This window comes from Hypanus sabinus, chromosome 16, assembly GCF_030144855.1.
Source record: "Hypanus sabinus isolate sHypSab1 chromosome 16, sHypSab1.hap1, whole genome shotgun sequence".
NCBI lineage: Eukaryota > Metazoa > Chordata > Chondrichthyes > Myliobatiformes > Dasyatidae > Hypanus > Hypanus sabinus.
In genome coordinates, this window is record NC_082721.1 from 50,068,701 (window position 1) to 50,090,811 (window position 22,111).

The 22,111-nt window shown below is 39.3% G+C and overlaps 1 protein-coding gene across 3 annotated transcripts in view; it reads right to left on the reverse strand.

Annotated features, from left to right (window-relative positions):
- cherp (calcium homeostasis endoplasmic reticulum protein) overlaps positions 1-22,111 on the reverse strand; it is a 79,859-nt gene that overhangs the window by 52,113 nt on the left and 5,635 nt on the right. For all 3 annotated transcript variants that reach the window (XM_059991713.1, XM_059991714.1, XM_059991711.1), the window contains exons 3-5: positions 4,388-4,626; positions 3,462-3,599; positions 1,783-1,934 (exon numbers count right to left, since the gene is read on the reverse strand). In XM_059991713.1, the coding sequence (XP_059847696.1) occupies positions 1,783-1,934; positions 3,462-3,599; positions 4,388-4,626 (529 nt within the window). The remainder of the gene's footprint in view (positions 1-1,782; positions 1,935-3,461; positions 3,600-4,387; positions 4,627-22,111) is intronic.

Genomic DNA, 22,111 nt, shown 5'->3' on the forward strand with positions numbered 1-22,111 from the left:
AATTTTTCACCCAGTGGGTGTTTGGAGTCTAGAACACACTGCCTAACATCTTTCAATAGATACATGGATATGCAAATAAATTGTCAAGTTCTGGAAAATATGATGGGTCAGACTAGACATATTAGGCCAAATTGTTGTTTCTGTGCATATGTTTCTATGAGAAGTGTAAATGTTTGCTGATGATTGTGTGAAGTGTATTTGCATTTGCACTTCTGAGCAAACGAAGCAGCCCATGCCTGCATGCACCAAGAACTAGTCAACATTCAGGCATGGTCTGAGAGCAAGGAACATTCAAGACATAAAAGTGCCAAGACATTGACCATATCCAGCACGAGTGAATCTAATCAACTGTCCTTGACATTCAGTAACATTCCATCTCAAGTCTGCCATTATTTATATCATGGGGGCACTGATGACTTGATATTGCCTCAGAAATACTATAGATAGAAAAGGTCAGAAACTGGTTACCCTGTAGCATGTGACTCACCCCTGGCACCCTAAAGCACAGATTGGGAGTAGAAAGGAATAATCTACCAACATGAACAAGTACAGTGTTAACAACTCTCAAGAAATTAACACTACCCAGGGCAAAGTAGCAAACACTGATTGGCATTCTATGCACTGTCCTAAATGTTTATTCCTTCCATACAATATTATCTACAAATACGTACTGGAGCGACTTGCCAAAGGCTACCCTGACAGGGCTTCCCAGCCCAAGGCTAATCTGACAGCGCCTCCCAATCTGAGGAACTCTATTACAACTGCTACACTAAGAAGGATAATGCCAGCAGGCAAATGAGAGCACCGACACCCTGACCTCTCTCCATAACCCTGACTTGTCCTTTATCATCAAAGGGTGTAAATTCTAAGATTACATACCCAAGAGCATGTTGAAGATGCCTTCACCAAAAAGACCATCAGTTCAATTTGGCAAATCTCAATCAACTTCCATGGGCAAAAAAAAATTTAGAAATAAAACTTTGATCTTGCCAGTGACATCCAGATCCCTGATATGAACACAAGGATCTGTTTTACCTACACATGTACCTCGCTCTGCAAAGACACATCTGTAGCTCCCATTTGCAAACAATTTCCTGTACTATCACAACAGCATTTACTGTTCAGATGTACTCAAAGTGAGGTAATATACTGAAGTGGCAGTTGGTCTCAAAATATAACCATCCTCTAAGCTTTTTTTTGTCACAACACAGTTCAGGAAATACAGTTGCAGAGTATGGAATTAGATCAAGGCTCTTACAGCCACCTGGTATGTACAATTTATTAATGTGAAACGGCAAGATATGCAAAGAGCTGGCTTGGCATTCAAATACCAGTTGTGTTTATCACATACCCCTGCTCCCAAGCACTATACTTCCTTTGAACATAATAAACCTTCTTTTAGGTCCTTTTATCATTCACAGAAAGTGTTGTACAAAGTTATAGAAGAAAAATGATACCCAATGGTTTTATAATCCCCTTCACGATCCTCTTTGGTGTCTGCCATGATTGTAAAATTGGGATTTGCATCTCATCGTGATGGATTAACCTAAGCATTGTCATTGCATGCAATAGTTAGATGAACTGTTATAATCTTGAAAAATGATGAGGGATTCTGCAGAATGGAATAAATCTGGGTAGCACTGGAACTCAATATTTGAACTCTCAAATATTTGAACAAACATTTGAATATGTAATCCAAGATAAATCCTGGATTACTTCCCAACCCAATTTCTGTCTCCATCTATGTTTCCAATATTTTAGTAATGCAATTAAGATACTAACCAGTGATGAAGTACATCATTTATCAAGTAGATCAGATGGAGCCGTAGTTCAAAATGGGCTCCTTCAGCTGTGATTCGGTTCCTCAGATGACCAGACATCAGCTCACAATGCTGAGGAGTTTTTGCATTGTTAAACATCCAGTTCTTACCAGCCTAAGGATATAAGAAATAAAATGATAATACATTACAGAGAACCTGGCCATGTCAATTGTGGGAAAGAATTTCAAAGCAACAGTCACCTGCAACATCTTTCTCAAAAACCTATCAATACCCTTTTATATTTCCTTTGGCAGCTTTTACCTCATTTTAAGCCAAAAAGTAGATGTTACCTTGGAGCCGAGCTACTATGTGTTAAGAAGAGCTAAGTTCATTAGATTGTGATCAAAGTTCAGGGGAATGCATTGATGCTCACTGAGTCATTTGCTCCATCCAACTATACTCCAAAAGTGGCACTATGTGATAATTAAGATGTTCAAACAACCATACAATCTACTTTGAACAATCAAATTTAGCATTAGCATTTTTATAGTATTATCCATGGAAAACAAATGATCCAATTGGTGGAAGACATTATTGGATTTGGTCCAAGTACCAGTAAGTCACTAACACGGCAATTCTTCAAAGCAGCAGTTACATTTTATGCAATATATCACTTATTAACATTCTGGTAAAAGAACAATGATTGCTCAGTACAATTGCACGCAAATCTACCTAAATAGAAGAAAAACAAGCTTCAGCATTCTAGTTGTTCTCTCACTTGGAAGATCCCTAGAGAAAAATTTGAATTATTTTATATGAGTAAATTGTAGATGGCTACAATTATTTGTGATGATTGGTGTGAAAGCAGTGATAATGCACATTGATATAACACTGAAACACACTAGTTTAAAGGGAATTCTTCCCATAAGAAGAAAAAAATAAATAAATAAATAATATTTGAAACCCTTGGAAAAAAAGTAAGTAATTATGACAACCAAAATGGTTGCATTAGTAGTAATCTCTGATTTGTTCTGAGCCATCACAAACTAGAACATGGGCAATATTCTGAGAAATGACCATAATTTTCAACATCAAAGTCTATAATATAATGGCAGGCATTTATTTAATTATTGATTATTGTGATATAGCACAGAATAGGCCCTTCCGGCCTCATGAGCCACACCACCGAGCAATCCTTCTCATTTAAACCTAGCCTAATCAAGGGACAATTTAAAATTAAGTTGCCAACTAGTATGCCTTTGCACTGTGGGAGAACACCAGGGAACCTGGAGGAAACCCACATGGTTAAAAGGAAAACATTCAAACTCCCTACAGACAATGGCGGAAACTGAAAGCTGGTACTACATGTGATTACTGCCAACACTGAATGTCCATAAACATAAAAGCACATTCTAAAAATACTGATCATACTGATGTAACTACTGCTAGATAACATTATTCAGGAATTGGACTTTTCTGAACTGTTTGCCTCAGCAATTGTGATGAAAATAACTTGGGAGGTTCTGCCTCTACTTGTATCATACAGCCGATCAAACTGAATGTTTTTAATTTCACTAAAAATGCAATTATTTTGCCAAGTTGTAATTTTCATTTGAACCAGAGTTAAGTATAATTGCTGGATTAATGCAGTTCCATAGAAAGAAAAGCATGTTCAGGATAAGATAATAAGAGGCACCATACAGAAATGGCATCTTTGGTACAAGTGTCAATAATTGGCTGTAACAGATTGTCAAATTCGGTCATGTCCAGCTGTGTCTCCGACAGAAGCTTCTGAATTTGCTGTTCCATTGCCAAGGCTATTGCTGCAGTTATTTGCTCCTAAAGAAAAATAAACAGCTCCATTAAAAAACAGAAGAGGAAATTAAAAAGGCATTTCTAAAGCAAAGTAAAAATTACTAAATTGCCCCCCCCACACTTTAAATGATTGCTACTTCCAAAGATCTTTTTCTCTGCAACCCCCAATAGATAGCTGCCTTGCCTTACAAAACACTCCATCTCTCAACAAATAAATACTATCAAGTTCTGTCCTTTCAAATCACACAAGTAGACTGTGATAAAATGAAGGAAGAGAACGAGGATATTCTACTCATTAGTGACGCACCCAAGATTTTTGTTTGATGAACAGTTTGTGTGAAGGACCCTAAGAAACTAGACCTTATTAAAGCCATTGCGCATGTATAGTCCGTAGATTCAAAACCCTCTACATACTTACTTAATCAATCTACTGGTCTCAATTTCAAAAAATTGTCAACAAACACCCAGCATCCACAACCTTTTCTGGAAGAGTTTCAGATTTCTGCTGCCTCCGTGGAAAAAAATGATTTTTGAACGTTAGTAAACAAATCATGCTACTTATGTTTCGGACACTCCTACTGGAGGAAATACTTTTTCTTTCAAAGTAGTTTATCATTTTTGTCCTCTCTGATCACCCTTCATCCTGATTGCATAAGAGCATGTGCACCAGTAGAACAACTGCTCAAGTTTCTATTGGAAACACTATCAAACGAATATGCAAACAAGAAGAGCTCATTCCATTGAACTGGCTTACTTTCCTGGGCGGATGTTCTGAACTGATCCACTAACTGCTGTCAACTGTGGTAACTGACCTGTCTTTGCATAAGGAGATGCTGTTCCTGCTGCTGAAGATTCCACAGACTCTGCTGAATCAGCTCCTCCAGTTGTGATTGGCCTGGACCTGGAGGAGTGGGAGGCTGGGACAGGGTTGGAGCAGAGGCTGGGGCTGGCATAGTAGTGGAAGGTGGGGTTGGAATTGGGGCTTGGATTGGGGTTGGCACAGGGATTTGAGTCGGTGGCTCATTTTCTTGTCCTGATGGATTGCACAACACTGCAAAGGAAAAACAGACATCAAATATACTAACATTTTGAAATCCATTGCAACGTAATAAATGCCAAATGATTTCAATTACATGTTGCCCAGTAATCTACCCATTTAACACTAGCCTAATCACAGGACAATTTACATTTACCAATTAACCTACTAACCATGGGAGGACACCAGAGCACCTGGAGGAGATCCACAAGGTCATGGTGCAAACTTATCAATTCCTTACAGAAGGTGCTGGAATTGAACTCCAAAGCCCTGAGCTGTAACGGCATCATCTAACTGCTACACCACACGATGCCCTAACTACATTTCATCCATAAAAGCTCCTCGAGATCCAGCTACACATTATTTCACCCTCAGCAAAACTAAAGCTCATGCAGGAATCTATGACTTCTTCAGAACATAAAGATATAAAATTCTGGAAACAGATCTGCCAACAACAGTTAATGTTTCAAGTCCATGAACTTTCATCATAACTAGGGAAGGTTATCAATCAAATGTAATAAATTGCACAGATGGAAGTCATTCACTTTGTTCTTTCCTTCCTTTTTTGGTGTGTCACAAAACTGTGAATTTCTAGCAACTAACATTTACTTACTTTACTGTCACCAAACAATTGATACTAGAGCGTACAATCATCACAGCGACATTTGATTCTGCGCTTCGCGCTCCCTGAAGTACAAATCAAAGTAAATATAATAAAAATTTAAATTATAAATCATAATTATAAAATAGAAAAGGGAAAGTAAGGTAGTGCAAGTCAGGTCTGGATATTTCAAAGGTACGGCCCAGATCAGGGTCAGGATCCGTTCAGCAGTCTTATCACAGTTGGAAAGAAGCTGTTCCCAAATCTGGCCGTATGAATCTTAAAGCTCCTGAACCTTCTCCCGGAGGGAAGAGGGACAAAAAGTGTGTTGGCTGGGTGGGTCGTGTCCTTGATTATCCTGACAGCACTGCTCCAACAGAGTGCAGTGTAAAGCGAGTCCAAGGATGGAAGATGGGTTTGTGTGATGTGCTGGGCTATGTTCACAATCTTCTGCTGCAGCTTCTTCTGGTCTTGGACAGGAAAACTTCCATACCAGGTTGTGATGCACCCTAGAAGAATGCTTTCTATGGTGCATCTATAAAAAATAGTGAGGGTTTTAGGGGACAGGCCAAATTTCTTCAGCTTAATCTTTCTCAATCTGAAACATTAACATTACTTCCCTCTCAGCCTGGCCTGCTGAGCTATTCTGCACTTAAAGATTTTTTTAAAAAGATTTCCAAAACAGAGTATTTTGTTTTTGGATTAACTAATTCAGGAATGGCACAGAACTGAAAAATTCCTGAAAAATAAACAAGACTGAATGTCCTCTCAAGATTTTCATAAGTCAGTGACACAGCAGGTCTTAAAGTAACTCCACATTATATGAATGGAGAATTTATGCTATCCAAAAATTCTTTTTTCAATGAAAAGTAGAAACAATTTGGTGCAGAAAATGACTTTTGTGCCACAGCATTTCTTCATTTGCTGTGAAAATGTACTTCAGTACTAGTAAGAGCATTCTATTCTATCAGTCACTGCAAACACAAGAGGATTCCAGTTAAGTAGGCCATTGGTTATTTGGGACAACTCTTAAAAAGACAAAAACTAATGGAGAAAATTGCCGTGATACCCTTTGTTTATTTGGAACATTATGCTGCCTAATTGGGACACTATTGCCGAGCAGGATCTAACTAGAGTTAGTCACGCACACTTGTGCGGCTGTTAGATGCTACACTATGCTTGGATGGCATCAATTGTGTGCATTCAAAAAGCAGCGATTTTTGTCACTGATTGTTGGCAAGATGATTGCAACTGCTTTGCTCACTATGGTTTCAAGCATTCAGGACTATAGATGCCAAAAACAGCCAGGAGAGAAAATGAAATAATTTCATTGCTTCAACAAGTTAGAAAATACAAAGAATTTTAAGTTATCACCATTATCTTGAATGTTACAATGAAAATTACGATTTTGGAGGATGCAATTATCGATAGCATTGTATGAAGGCATTCCATTAACTGAACTAGGTGTCTACATTGATTTTGTTCATTGGATACACTGGATAAATTCCTCCGTCAATAACTATTAGGAAATAATACACAGTTTTATAGTATCATGGCACCATTGGTACAGCTCTAATTTAATCAGTATTTCATTTAATTACATAATTTGTTACTCAGTTTGTCTTTATTATACTTCTTAAAATATTTCCTTGAAACTTTAGCTAATTGGAACAGCCACTTAATTGGGCCAAAATGTACTGATCCCAATGTGTCCCAGTTAACCAGAATCCAATGTATTTAATTGCACTCAAATTCATAAGACCATAAGATATAGGAGCAGAATTAGGCCATTTGGCCTTCCATTTCATTATGATTGATCCATTTTCCCTCTCAGCCCCAATCTCCTTTCTCCCCATATCCCTTCATGCCCCAAGTAATCAAGAATCTATCAACCTCTGCCTTAAATACACCCAACGACTTAGGTTCCACAGCCACCCATGGCAACAAATTCCATAGATTCACCACCATCTGGCTAAAGAAATTCCTCCTCATTTCCATTCTAAAAGGATGCCTCTCCACTCTGAGGCTGTGTCTTCTGTCTTATGACTTCCCCACCACAGGAAATATCTCCACATCAACTCTATTGAGGCCTTTCAACATTTGTTAGGTTTCAATGAGGTTACCCCTCATTCTTCTGAATTCTAGTGAGCAGAGGTTCAGAGCCATCAAAAACTCCTCATATACCAAGTCTTCCAATCCTGGAATCATTTACGTGAACCTTTTTTGAACTCTCTCCAAAATCAGCACATCCTTTTTTAGATAAAAAGCCCAAAACTGCTCACAATACACCAAGTGAGGCCTCACCTGAACTTTATAAAGCCTTAACATTACATCCTTGCTTTTATATTCTAGTCCTCTCAAATGAATGCTAACATCACATTTGCCTTCCTCACCACAGACTCAACCTGCAAATTAACATTTAAGGAATCCTGCAAAAGGACTCCCAAGTCCCTCTGCACCTCAGCTTTTGAATTTTCTCTCCATTTAGAAAATAGTTTTAAAAGTGCACGCCCATACACTTCCCAACACTGCATTCCATCTGCAGCCGATTCTCCTAATCTAAGACCTTCTATAGCCTCTCTACTTCCTCAAAACTACCTGCCCCTTCATCTATCTTTATATCGTCTGCAAACTTGAACAAAAAACCATCAATACTGTCATCCAAATCATTGCTATACAACATAAAAATCAGTCCCAACATAGACCCTGTGGAAAACCATTAGTCACCATTAGCCAACCAGAAAATGGCTCCTCTTTGCCTCTTGTCAATCAGCCAGTGCTTCATCCATGAAAGAATATTTCAAGTAGAGCCATGGGCTCTTAACTTGTTAAGCAGCCTCATGTGTGGAACCTTGTCAAAGACCTTCTGAAAATGGAAGTACACAACATCCACTGATTCTTGTCTATCCTACTGGTCAGATTATCAAGCAAGATATTTCCCTGCTGATTACGATCAAGGACAAAGATTTCCTTATTCTCATTTGTCACCCCACCTAACTCCACATGCAAAAGATCGTTCACTAACTCCTAATACCTCCAACATAATCTCACTGCAGAACACATTTCACACCAAATTCCAAAAGTACCATTCACAACGGAACTCTCTTGACATTCTTGGTATTGGTTTATTGTCACATGTACACTGAAAAGCTTGTCTTGCATACTGTTTATACAGATCAAATCATTACACAGTGCATTGAGGTACAATAAGATAACTGTAACAATGCAGTGCAATTAAATGATAAAGTGCAAGATCATAACAAAGGTAGATTATGAAGCCAAGATTCCATTTTACCATACAAGACGTCTATTCAAGAGTCTGATAACAGTGGGGTGGAAGTTGTCCTCGACTCTGTTCTTTCAGGCTTTTGTATCATTTGCCCAAAGGGAAAGCAGAGAAGAGAGAATATCTGGAGTGGGTAGAGCATTTGATTATGCTGGCTGCTTTACTGAGGCAACAAGAAGAATCCATAGAGGGGAGGTTAGTTCCAGTGATTTGTTGGAACTGTGTCCACAACTCCCTGCAGTTTCTTGCAGTCATGTATAGAACATTCTTCCAAATTTTTCCAAATCAGAGATTCTTCCAAGTCTTTCAATACCTCCCACAACTTCTCACACAAATATTGGAGATGTCACTCACATCATTTACCACTTTCCTTCCTATTTTCAGGACCCTAAGCATTGCTTCTAGGTTAAGCACGAATATGCTTGAACTTCAAATTCATACTTCATTCAGAAGATGGTCTCTTGGAGAGACGGTATCCAGAGGGAGTATCTGCTTTGCTACTGAATTTTCTAGTTGCTTTTCTCTACAGGTGATCCTAGCAGTGTGTTTAATGCAAAATTTTATCACACTACATCCACACTTCCCAGTGAATCTTTTATCACAACATAACATTACACATTATACAAATAAAAAGAACTTGTCTAGTGTCCTTCATTTTTAATTGAAGTCCTGCTGTAATTATAACCAAATCCTACATCTGCACCATTTCCTCCAATGGCTCAGAACCATTTCTATTTGAGAAAGTGAGAGGCATTGTGGAAGATGAATGGCATGGAAAGCAAAGGGAGGAAATGATTAACAAAAACAAAGGTGAAACCTGGTGTTTCGAAGGGAATGCTCTTAGGAAAGAGAGTCCAGAGAAAAATTGCCAAAATAAAATGGAAAGAGTGCTTTGGGGTCTGGGGTCGGGTAGGAAAAGGACAGCTTAAATGAAGTTTAAAACAGACAAGCTTTTCACTGTACATGTGACAATAGGTTAGAGAAGCAGTAAATGAAAAGGAGAAGATAGATGGGTACAAGTTTCATGAACAATGGAGACAGGGTTGGATATTGAGATCTAACTAGAGAAAGATATTTTGGTATGTTTTATAGAAGGTCAGGTTGATCGGTTGAAAATCCAAATATTAGCTCGTTTAATTTAAAATGAACATGATAAAGTAATATACTGAGTAAAATAAGTACTTGCAGAAAAAAATAGAATGAAGTACCTTTAGAAGGAATGAATTGTTGCTCATGGAATTGAATGGTTGTTTTGAGACCCTTGAGCACTGATCACTGAAAATGAACGAGCAGGTTCAGCAAAGAATTAGAAAGGCAAAGAGTATTTTGGCCTTTGTGCAAAAGTGGAGAAAATATTTGCTCCAATTATATACAGTGTCCTTATAGGCCACATCTGGTATATTGGTCTTGACTCCCTATCCAAAGATGTTAACTCTGGGTAACTATCTCAAAATAAGGAGCTGGCCATTCAGAAGTGAAACAAGAAGAAACTCTCACTCAGAGGGCATAGAATCTCTCAAGTTCTCTTCCTAAGGTGGCAGTAGAGGAAAGTCATTGAGTATATCCAAAATAGATTGAATTTGAACGAATAGAGGGTATACAGAAGCAAGATATACCAATTGTTTGGGTGGTGTCATAGCAACAATCTCGCACTCAATGTTCATAAGACCAAAAAACTGACTGCTGGCTTCAGAAGGGGTAGAATGAGGGAACACAACCAACTCATAGTGGGATAATAAGTTGGGAGAATGACAAATCTCAAGTTCCTGAGTGCCACTATCTCTGAGGACCTAACCTGGTTGTAACACATTGATGCAGCTATGAAGAAGGCAATACTGCGGCTATATTTCATTAGGAGTTTGGTTTGTTGCTTAAAACACTCTAAAACTGCTACAGATGTACTGTGGACAGCATTCTGACTGGCTGCATCACCATCTGGTATGGGGGAGGAGGGGGAGAGGGCTACTGCACAGGATCAAAGTAAGTTGCAGAGAATTGTAAAATTAAAATCAGTCAGCTCCATCATGGATACTAGCCTCCGAAGTAGCCAAGAAATCTTCAAGTAGTAGTGCCTCAGGAAGGCAGCGTCCATCATTAAGGACCCCCACCATCCAAGACATGCCCCTTTATTGTTACTTCCAGGAAGGAGGTACAAAAGCCTGAAGGCACAAACTCAGCAATTCAGGAACAGCTTCTTCCCCTCTGCCATTCAATTTCTAAATTAACACAACATCAATACTTTTCAAAAAGGTTATCCCAGTGGCCACGCATTTTAATTCCACGTCCCATTTCCATTCTGATATGTCTATCCATGGCCTCCTCTACTGTCAAGATGAAGCCATGCTCTGTTTGGAGGAACAACACCTTGTATTCCGTCTGGGTAGCCTCCAACCTGATGGCATGAACATTGACTTCTCTAACTTAATGCTGTTAATGCCCGTCCTCCCCATCTTACCCTGTCCCTTATTTATTTAATCCCCCTCCCCAAATGCAAGACATTTGACAAGGTACCCCATACAAGGCTTATTGAGAAAGTCAGGAGGCATGGGATCCAAGGGGACATTCCTTTGTAGATCCAGAACTGGCTTGCCCACAGAAGGCAAAGAGCAGTTATAGACAGGTCATATACTGCATGGAGGTCGGTGACCAGTGGTGTGCCTTAGGGATCTGTTCTAGGACTCCTTCTCTTCATGATTTTAATAAATGAGCTGGATGAGGAAGTGGAGCGATGAGTTAGTAAATTTGCTGATGACACAAAGATTGGGAGTGTTGTGGATAGCGTAGTGGGCTGTCAGAGGTTACAATGGAACATTGATAGGATGCAAAACTGGGCTGAGAAGTGATAAATGGACTTCAACCCAGATTAAGTGTGAGGTGATTCATTTTGTTAGGTCAAATATGATGGCAGAATATAATATTAATGGTAAGACCCTTGGCAGTGTGGAGGATCAGAGGGATCTTGGGGTCCGAGTCCATAGGTCTCTCAAAGCTGCTATGCAGGTTGACTGTGTGGTTAAGAAGGCATACGGTGTACTGGCTGCCATCAGCCTTGGGATTGAGTTCAAGAGCCTAGAGGTAATGTTACAGCTATATAGGGCCTGTGTTGTGCGGTAGGTTTTCTATGTCTACGTTTCTATGAAAATGGCTTGAAATAGAGTTTTAAAGGGAAGCACTCATTCACGTGCTCAAAGGAGGCTTGAAGAAAGCACTTTTTTGACTATGCAGGATTACTGAGCTACTGGTCAGTTCTGGGCAATTTGCAAAATTATAAAGTACAGATTTTGGGCTCTGCTCCATATTGTACACTTACAGTAGAGCACATCCCATTATGGTAACAAACTCTCTTCAATTGAAAATGACTCAAGTGGCATTTAAGAATAAACTTAGAAATTACTTTGATGTTGCGTCCATGTGACTTCAAGTGCTTTGGTGATAACACTCAGTCTACTATTTCAGTAGGTGAACATTATAATTGCTGGCCAAAAAGCAATCCAGCTAATTCATTTCAGAGCAACTTGATACTTAATAGCAGCTGAGCTAGTTGCATGACAACAATGATAATGGAATTATTGAGTAATCATTTTATTCTACAGGGCAAATAAATCCCTCGTGGTGCAGTGCTGTGGGAACCTTGGATCCAAAGTCGTTTTTTCCTCCCAAACATACCACAGCTGCTGCATGCAGTTTCACCAATCCCTTTCTACACTATATACTGATTAAAATACATTAATCTGGTACAAAAGCTGCAACAAAAGGTGACTTTCTAGACTTATTTCTGCTTGAATGCTGAATCCACAGAGAGCAGCTTTAAGCTCACAAGCTGAGAGATTCCTTGTACATTAAAATAACTGTCATGTTAACCTTCAATGGTTACATGAATTCTCATAGCTATCTTGAACATGGCTACTGTGAAAATATCTGGGGTATACCAAACAATCAGTTCAAATAACCTAGCACATTGTTGTATTTAACTCAATCAAGTATACCTATAACACGTAAGATCTCTTTATTTGTGAACTATAACTGAAGTCTATACATACTTGGCATACACTTGTAACTAAGCACAAGAATATAAACACAAATTCTGCCGTTGCTGGAAATCCAAAGCAGTACACGTACAATACTGGAAGAACTCAGCAGGACAGGCAGCATTTATGACGAAGAAAAAATTGTTAATATTATGGGCCGAGACACTTCATCAGGATTAGATTTTAGAAACATAGAAAACCTACAGCACAATACAGGCCCTTCTGCCCACAATGCTATGCCAAACATGTACTTACTTTAAAAATTACCTAGATACCCATAGCCCTCTATTTTTCTGAGCTTCATGTACCTGTTCAAGAGTCTCTTAAAAGACCCTATCATATCCACCTCCACCACCGTCGCCGACAGATCATTCCACACACTCACCACTCTCTACGCAAAAACTTACGCCTGACATCTCCCATGTACCTACTTCCAAACACCTTAAAACTGTGCCCTCTTGTTCTAGCTATTTCAGCCCTGGGAAAAAGCCTCTGACTATCCACACAATCAATGCCTCCCATCATCTTGCACACCTCTATCAGGTCAGCTCTCAACCTCCATCGCTCCAAGGAAAAAAGGCTGACTTCACTCAACCTATTCTCATAAGGCATGCTCCCTAATCCAGGCAATGTCCTTGTAAGTCTCCTCAGTACCCTTTCTATGGTATCCACAGCCTTCCTATAGTGAGGTGACCAGAGCTGAGCACAGTACTCCAAGTGGGAGTATTCATTCTTCAATGAACACCAGCAAAACACATTCACTGTCCACTACAACGCTGTTGTTGAAGGATCCTGCTGAGCACTCTAACTGCTAAAAACCTATTATCCTAGGAAAATTATGACAAAGTACGTGGCTGTAACATCCTTCTGAATATCTTGTGGCTTTAAAATACATTAATTTTCTTTCCAGCTACTATTACTTGAAATTTCAAGCCTTTTATATCAATTTGGAACAATCCTTCCCAACTTGATTGAAATAATTCTTGGTCCTAACTGCAAGACCAATCTTCTAATTTATAAAATTTGAGAACTTCAGAACAATCAAAAGGTAGTCAAATCTGATTAGAATATTATATATTTGTAATAATCAAAATAGCTTATCAGCATCCAATACATCAAATGAAGTAAATATTGAGGAATGATGAACATGTGAGTGGTGTGTGTAGACTAGGAAATATTCTGCAAACTAAGTAAAAGTACATGATGTAATTTGAAGATCTAAATTCCATTAAATCCTTCCATGTAATTAAAAAAAACTATATTAAGTAAATAATATCAAAACATAGTTGAATTAAAGGAAGTTCAAAGAAATTCACAAGCTTGATTCCCAAGGGTTGTCCAAGAGGAAAAGAGAATTTTACATTCAGTGGAACATTGAAGCAAAATGTCTCTTTAACAGTACACAAGGGGGTGGAGTAAATACTGAGATTCAGAACCATTTGGTAAATTGGATGCACAATGGAGTTGGTGACTGGCACTACAACGTGATGATGAAGGCTTGAATTTGTAATTGGAAGTATATGACCAGTGGTATACTGCAGATATCAGTGTTGGAACCTTTGCTGCTAGTTATTTATACCAATAATCCAAGCCTCAATGTAGAAGGTATGATTAGTAAGTTTGTAGCTGACACAAAATTTGTGTTATTAATACTGAGTAGCTTAGCCTTTAGCTACAAAATAATACTCTTCAGCTGATGAGAGAAATGATGGCATAAAACATAGAACACAGAAAAGCTACAGCACAATACAGGCCCTTCAGCCCACAAAGCTGTGCCGAACATGTCCTTACCTTAGAACTACCTAGACTTATCCATAGCCCTCTACTTTTCTAAGCTCTATGCACCTTTCCAGAATCCTCTTAAAAGATCCTATCATTTCCGCCTCCACCATTGCTGCCGGCAGCCCTTTCCACACACTCACCACTCTCTGCGCAAAAAACTTACCCCTGACATCTCCTATGTACCTACTCCCACGCACCTTTAAAACTGTGCCCTCTCGTGCTAGCCATTTCAGCCCTGGGAAAGAGCCTCTGACTATCCACACAATCAATGCCACTCATCATCTTATACACCTCTATCAGGTCAACTCTCATCCTTTGTCGCTCCAGGGAAAAAAGGCCACGTTCACTCAACCTATTCTCATAAGGCATACTCCCCAATCCAGGCAATGTCCTTGTAAATCTCCTCTACACCCTTTCTATAGTTTCCACGTCCTTCCTGTAGTGAGACGATCAGCATTGAGCACAGTACTCCAAGTGGCGTCTGACCAGGGTCCTATCTCGCTGCATCAGGTCAGAGGGAATTTAATCCTGAAAAATGTGAAAGGACTAAAAAATTAATTTTTGATAGGATTCTAGCAAGTACAGAAAGACCTTGTGCCGGTGACCAACAACAACGTATTGCAGACAGCTCACAGAACTACTACATACTCTTTTAGATTTACTTCTGAACTGCAATTGCTGCAATCTGTAACCTGTAAAAGCCCTTTTAAGGACATGCTCTTGAGCTGACTAAACAAACTGGTGCTTTTGCGATCTGCTGAGGGATTCAGCAAACTAGAGTCTTGAGAATCTAGGTATGGCCAGCACCAGGGATGGACGCTGTGTAGCAACCTGTTGGGTGAACATGAACTCATGGTTGACTCCATTATTCTGCACTGATTAAAGCATCAAGCAAGATTACAACTGTGAAGGACAAGAGCGGAAATCTAACAGGTGTTCAGCGCCATCCGTCTGCATTGGAACGGTCTCCTGACCAGGTTTCGCTCACCCCAATGTTGAATGGGCTCCAAAGCTGTGTACTCAAATTGGGGACTCTGCAGATAACATTCTGTTTTATTTGTTTACTTGTATTATTTAGAAAAAAAAGTTTAAATGGTTTGTTCTTTTTTGAAAAGGGTTCAATCATGTTTCTTTGTTTTGTGGCTGCCTGCAAGAAGACAAATCTCAAGGTTGTATACAGTATTCATACTTTGATAATAAATGCTCTTTGGAGTTTGGTATAGATACAAGATACTTGAAGGTAGTAGCATAGGTAGACAAAGCAGTTAAGGCAGCATATGAGATACTTGCTTTCATTAGATGGGGCACAGAATACAAGAGCAGGTTATGATACAACAATAAGACTGGTTAGACCAGAACCGGAGCACTGTGCAAATATGGTCACACTACAGCAAGGATAGGACTGCATGGAGATAGTACAGGAAAGACTCAATAGGACTTTGCCTGGAGTGCAGCATTTCAGCTATCAGGAAAATCTGAACCAAGTATCTTGTTTTCCTTGAAGCAAAGGGTACAGTACAAGGGGTATCGATAGGTTAAATAGTGAGAAACTTTCCACCTTGGCAGGGGTGAAAAATAAGATTTAAAGTGTGGGAGAAGAGATTTAGAGTGTAATTGGAGATTTTTTTCCACCCACAGGGTGGTTGAAATCTAAAATGCATTGCCCAAGAAGTTGATGGAGGCAGTTACTCTTACAAAACTTAAGATTTTAGATGAGCACTTGAAATGCAATGGCATAGAAGGCCAAGGATAAAGTACTGGAAAAAAGGATTAGTAGAGATTGCCAGCATAACATAGTGGACTGAGAATCCTGCTTCCATGCTGTATGACTCTATAACAATGGGGAAATATTTATACATTTCTAAGTTCAGTCTGTGAGCACCTTGGAAGCAGAGCCTGATTTGGATCAATTCAGCTTTTTATAAATTTATAAACTTTTATAAATTACTTAATTACTGTTTAGCAAGTGTGCCTTATGTAGGGTAAGGTTTTCTGTGTAATGGAACACAAAGGTACTGAACCATCTGAAGAGGCATGGGTGTGGCATAATTATAATTGGAAACAAAGGAATGGCAGAGTGTCAGGTTTGGCCTTGTGTTGAATTTGCATGTTCTCCCTGTGAAAGAGATAGTTTCCCCAGTACTCCAGTTTCCTCTCACATACAAAAGATGTTTTTGTAGGTTAGTTAGGTACTGTAAATTTCCTCATGTGCAGGTGAATGGCAGAATCTGGGAGGAATTGGTGAAAACATGGGGGAAATAAAATAGCATTAATGTTAAAATGTGTCTAAATGAATACTCAATGGATAATGGGTTTTTCCAGACTATGATTCATTGACTCCAATTACAAAAGTACTTCAGTTCTGTCCTAACAGAGGACACAAACAACCTCCCAGATATCATTGGAAAGGAATTCAATTTATTTATTTATTTATTGGAATACAGTGTAAATAGGCCCTTCCAACCCTTTGAGCTGTGCCACCCAGCAATCCCTTGATTTAAATCTAGTGTAATCACGGGACAATGTACAGTGATCAATTAACCTACCACCCAGTATGTCTTTGCATGTGGGAGGAAACCAGAGCACCCACAGGATACCCATGTAGTCACAGAGAGGATGTACAAACTCCTTACAGACAGCTATGGGAACTAGAAGAAAAGGGAAACTTAATGAAATATTGAGGAGCACTAAAGAAATTAATGGGCACTGAATGATCAGGCTCCAAACTTCTTTAGACTGTATGGATAAAATGATTAATCCATCATTGTGTTAAACAGTGAGCAGTTTAGAATGTTGGAATGGTCTATACTGCTCATTTTTTCATAATTTCTATGATTTCAGCTTGACAGGTAAAAGAGTGCCATGGGGAGGGGTGGTACAGAGCTTCCTAGTAGAACTTGAGTTATTACTAGTAAATTTACAGAAAAGCTAAAAGATGGAAACACAAAATGGAGCAGATGTGAAGGATGTTCTCAGCCTTTTTCTGCTCATTGCCCACTTGTGACTCATTTACCCGTGTGGCCCCCACTCTCTATAGTCTCTATTAGTTGCTAGATTTTTTTTGGGTCAACAGTACTATTTATACTAATCTATAATAAATACTATATTTTGTTTCTTCTTCCACCCTGCAATGAAAAAGCGCTTAATATTGTTGCTTTGGGTATTTAGTGGGATCCTTGCCCCGATGCAAACTAGCAAGCTTTTGAATATCTGGTGGCAACTTGGTTAAAGGTAATTGAAGATCACCTATTTTCACAACGTCAAGGCAGTTACAAGCTTTTGATAAAAGTTGAAGCGCTTGACTAAAACCACATTCAACTAGATAAGAGGAGGGAGATCCAACTACAAATAACTATGCTTTATCCGGAAATTTTGGTTGCTGCATTTGACTTCTGCTTGAGCTGCTGTTAAACTTCTCTGCAGCTCAATAAGACATTCTTGCAATGTGATATCAACATCATTCAGGTTCACCCCAAATGGATCTACCACCCAATCTGGAATATGCATCTCCAGCAGGTCTCGGAACTAAAATTCCATATCAGTGTGCAGTTGTTTCAAATAATTAGAATATACAATCAGATCATCATCTTGCAATTCTATTTTAAGTGTGGCCAGTGAACTTGCTGCGTCCAATATTGCTACTGAAAAGTTGAGTTTTCCAAGGAAAGTGGTAATAGCCTCTTTGCATGATATGAGATTGCAGCTTTTTCCTTGTAATGTGTTGAATAAATATAGTTTTTCAAGTATATCTGACAGGTAGAATGTCAAATTTAGTAGCAACAATTAGTTCTCCAAGCTGTTTATATTTCTATTCATTTCATTCAGGGTCCCAATTAAATTACATATATTCATTTCTTTTTTATTTGTGAACCACCGATGCAAAGTATTCATAATTAACTACCTTAAAATTTATGAGTTCCAAGCAACAAACTAATGTCAAAATCACATGCTGATGCCAATAACGTGTGACCATAATACATGTATAAATTTAGAAATAAATTTAAGTCCATGTCACTTTTCTAATCGTTATATCAAATGTCCTTATTGAGTTCAGAAGACTCCTAGAGAAGAGCCATGGCTCTTTAAAATTCTATGATTTAAATCTTGAGATGTGCAACAGTAACGAATGCCTAAAGCTATCAACACAGTTATGTCTGACCAGAGTTCAAAAGAACCTAACTTTTTTTCAAACAGATCAGATTTCAAAACATTTTAAGCTCTGCAGCTCAAGTTGGAACTGTTTGAAACGGGTTCAGAATTAGTTCTAATTATATACATATGCCATATGGTGGGGGAAATACATGGGTGGCTTTCATGGCAAAACATTGAAAAACAACACATTAAATATATCTACTGCAATACAATATAATTACATCGAAAATGTATCTGTAGTTTCATGTTGTCTCTATTCAAATCACAGAAATTGAAGCAGCCCATCCACATATTTAGGAAGTTGAAGACGTTTCTGATACAAAATTATCAGACAATGCTCACCTCCAACAACAGAAATGCAAGTAAAGGAATAGGAGTAGCCACTTGGCTCTGTGAACTTCCTTTGCCGTTTAATATGCTCATAGTGTGTCCTTTAACTTAACAACACATTCTCACTCTCCTCCAGACCTGCTTATGCCTTTTGTGTAACAAGATTAATTTATTTTCATCATCAATATTCAGTACCGTGAAAAGTACGCCTTAGATTTCTTTTTATATGGCTTCAGATAGCGGCCTCCATAAAGCCCTGATATCAACGTCATTGAAGATATCTGGAATTACCTGGCAAGGCAGAAGCAAATGAGACAGCCAAAGTTTGCAGAAGAACTGTGGCAATTATTCCAAGAAGCTCGGAACAACCTTTTTTGTATAAAGCTACACATCAGTGTACCTAAGATAATTGATACAGTTTTAAAGGCAAAGGATGGTCACACCAAATATTGATTTGATTTTGCTTTTTACCATTTATTGATCTTTATAGTATTTTATCTATATTTAGAAACTTTGCATTATTTTGAAAATATCTTCACTTTACAGAACTATTTTACATGTGCCCAAGACTGGCAACTTTTAGGTAAACTGGGAGTGAGTTCCACCAACTGGGAAGAAATTTTGCTTACCTCAGTCTAAAATGTGTCCCCTCTTCTCTCCTAACGATGTGACACTTAATCTAGATACCCCAGCCAGAAGTAGTACACTCCTAAGATCTAACCTGATTGAAATCAACTGAATTTTGTGCATTTCATTCTTTGAAAACTCCAACAAATACAGGCACAATTAGACCATAAGACACAGGAGCAGAATAAGTCCAATAAGAACAAGTCTGCTCCACAACCCCTTTCACCTCCTCTCTCACCATATCCTTTGATGCATGACCGATCAAGAAACAATCAACTTCCTCCTTAAATATACCCACAGACTTGTCTCCACTGCAGTCTGTGGGAGAACATTCCACAAATTCACTACTCTCTGGCTAAAATTATTCCTCCTTACCACTATTCTAAAAGGTTGTTCCTCAATTTTGAGACTGTGCCCTCTAGTTCTGGATAACCCCACCAAAGGAAACATCTTCTCCACATCCACCTTATCTAGTTCTTTCAACATTCAGTAGATTTCAATGAGATCCCCACTCATTCTTCTAAATTCCAGTGAGTACAGGCCCAAAGCCGCCAAACGCCCCTCATATGTTAATCCCTTTATTTCTGGAATCATCCTTGTGAACCTCCTCTGGACCTTCTCCAATGACCAAACATCCTTTCTGAAATATGGTGCCCAAAACTGTTGACAATACTCCCAAGTGTGGCCTGACTAATGTCTTATAAGGGCTCTGCATTATCTCCTTGCTTTTATATTCTATTGCCCTTGAAATAAACACCAACATTGCATTTGCCTTCTTTACCATCAACTCAACCTGCAAATTAACCTTCTGGGTGTCTTGCATGAGGACTCCTAAATCCCTCTGTACATCTGATACTTGAACCTTCTCTCCATTTTTACCAAAATGCATTATAGAAACATAGAAACCCTACAGCACTATACAGGCCCTTCAGCCCACAAAGTTGTGCCAAACATGTCCCTACCTTACCTATAACCCTCTATTTTACTAAGCTCCATGTACCTATCCAAAAGCCTCTTAAAAGACACTAACATATCTGCCTCCATCACCATTGCCAGCAGCCTGTTTCATGCACTCACCACTCTTCTGGGTAAAAAACTTACTCCTGACATCTCCTCTGTACCTACTCCCCAGCATCTTAAACATGTGTCCTCTTGTGGCAACCATTTCAGCCCTGGGAAAAGGTTTCTGACTATCCACACGATCAACACCTCTCATTATCTTATACACCTCTGTCAGGACATCTCTCAACCTCTGTCACCCCAAGGAGAAAAAGCCGACTTCACAACCTGTTTTCATAGGGCATGCACCCCAATCCAGTCAACATTCTTGTATATCTCCTCTGCACCCTTTCTATGGTTTCCACATCCTTCCTGTAGTGAGGCGACCAGAACTGAGCACAGTACTCCAAGTGGGGTCTGACCAGCATCCGAAATAACTGCAACATTACCTCTCGGCTCCTAAATTCAATCCCACGACTAATGAAGGCCAATACACCGTATGCCTTCTTAACCTCAGCATCAACCTGCGCAGCATCAACCTCTGATCTTCCACACTGCTAAGAGTCTTACCATTAATACTATATTGTGCCATCATATCTGACCTACCAAAATGAACCACTTCACAATTATCTGGGTTGAACTCCATCTGTTACTTCTCAGCCCAGTTTTCTATCCTATCAATGTCCCTCTGTAACCTCTGACAACCCTCCACATTATCCACAACACTTCCAACCTTTGTGTCATCAGCAAACTTACTAACCCATTCCCCCACTTCCTTATCCAGGTCATTTATAAAAATCACTAAGAGTAAGGGTCCCAGAATAGATCCCTGAGGCACACCACTGGTCACCGACCTCCATGCAGAATATCACCCATCTACAATCACTCTTTACCTTCTGTGGGCAAGCCAGTTCTGGATCCACAAAGTAATGTCCCCTTGGATCCCATGCCTCCTTACTTTCTCAATAAGCCTTGGATAGGGTACCTGATCAACTGCCTTGCTGAAATCCATGTACACTATATCTACTGCTCTTCCTTCATCAATGTGTTTAGTCACATCCTCAAAAAATTCAATCAGGCTTGTAAGGCACGACCTGCCCTTGACAAAGCCATGCTGACTATTCCTAATCATATTATACCTCTCCAAATGTTCATAAATCCTGCCTCTCAGGATCTTCTCCATCAACTTACCAACCACTGAAGTAAGATTCACTGGTCTATAATTTCCTGGGCTATCTCTACTCCCTTTCTTGAGTAAAGGAACAACATCCGCAACCCTCCTATCCTCTGGAACCTCTCCCGTTCCCACTGATGATTCAAAGATCATTGCCAGAGGCTCAGCAATCTCCTCCCTCGCCCTCCCTGGGCAACATCTCATCCAGTCCCAGCGACTTATCCAACTTGATGCTTTTCAAAAGCTCCAGCACATCCTCTTTCTTAGTATCCACATGCTCAAGCTTTTCAATCCGCTGCAAATCTGCACTACAATCACCAAGATCCTTTTCTATACGGAATACAAAAGTAAAGTATTCATTAAGTGCCTCTGCTATTTCCTCTGGTTCCATACACACGTTCCCACTGTCACACTTGATAGGTCCTATTCTTTCACGTCTTATCCTCTTGCTCTTCACATATTTTTAGAATGCCTTGGGGGTTTTCCTTAATCCTGCTCGGCAAGGCCTTCTCATGGCTCCT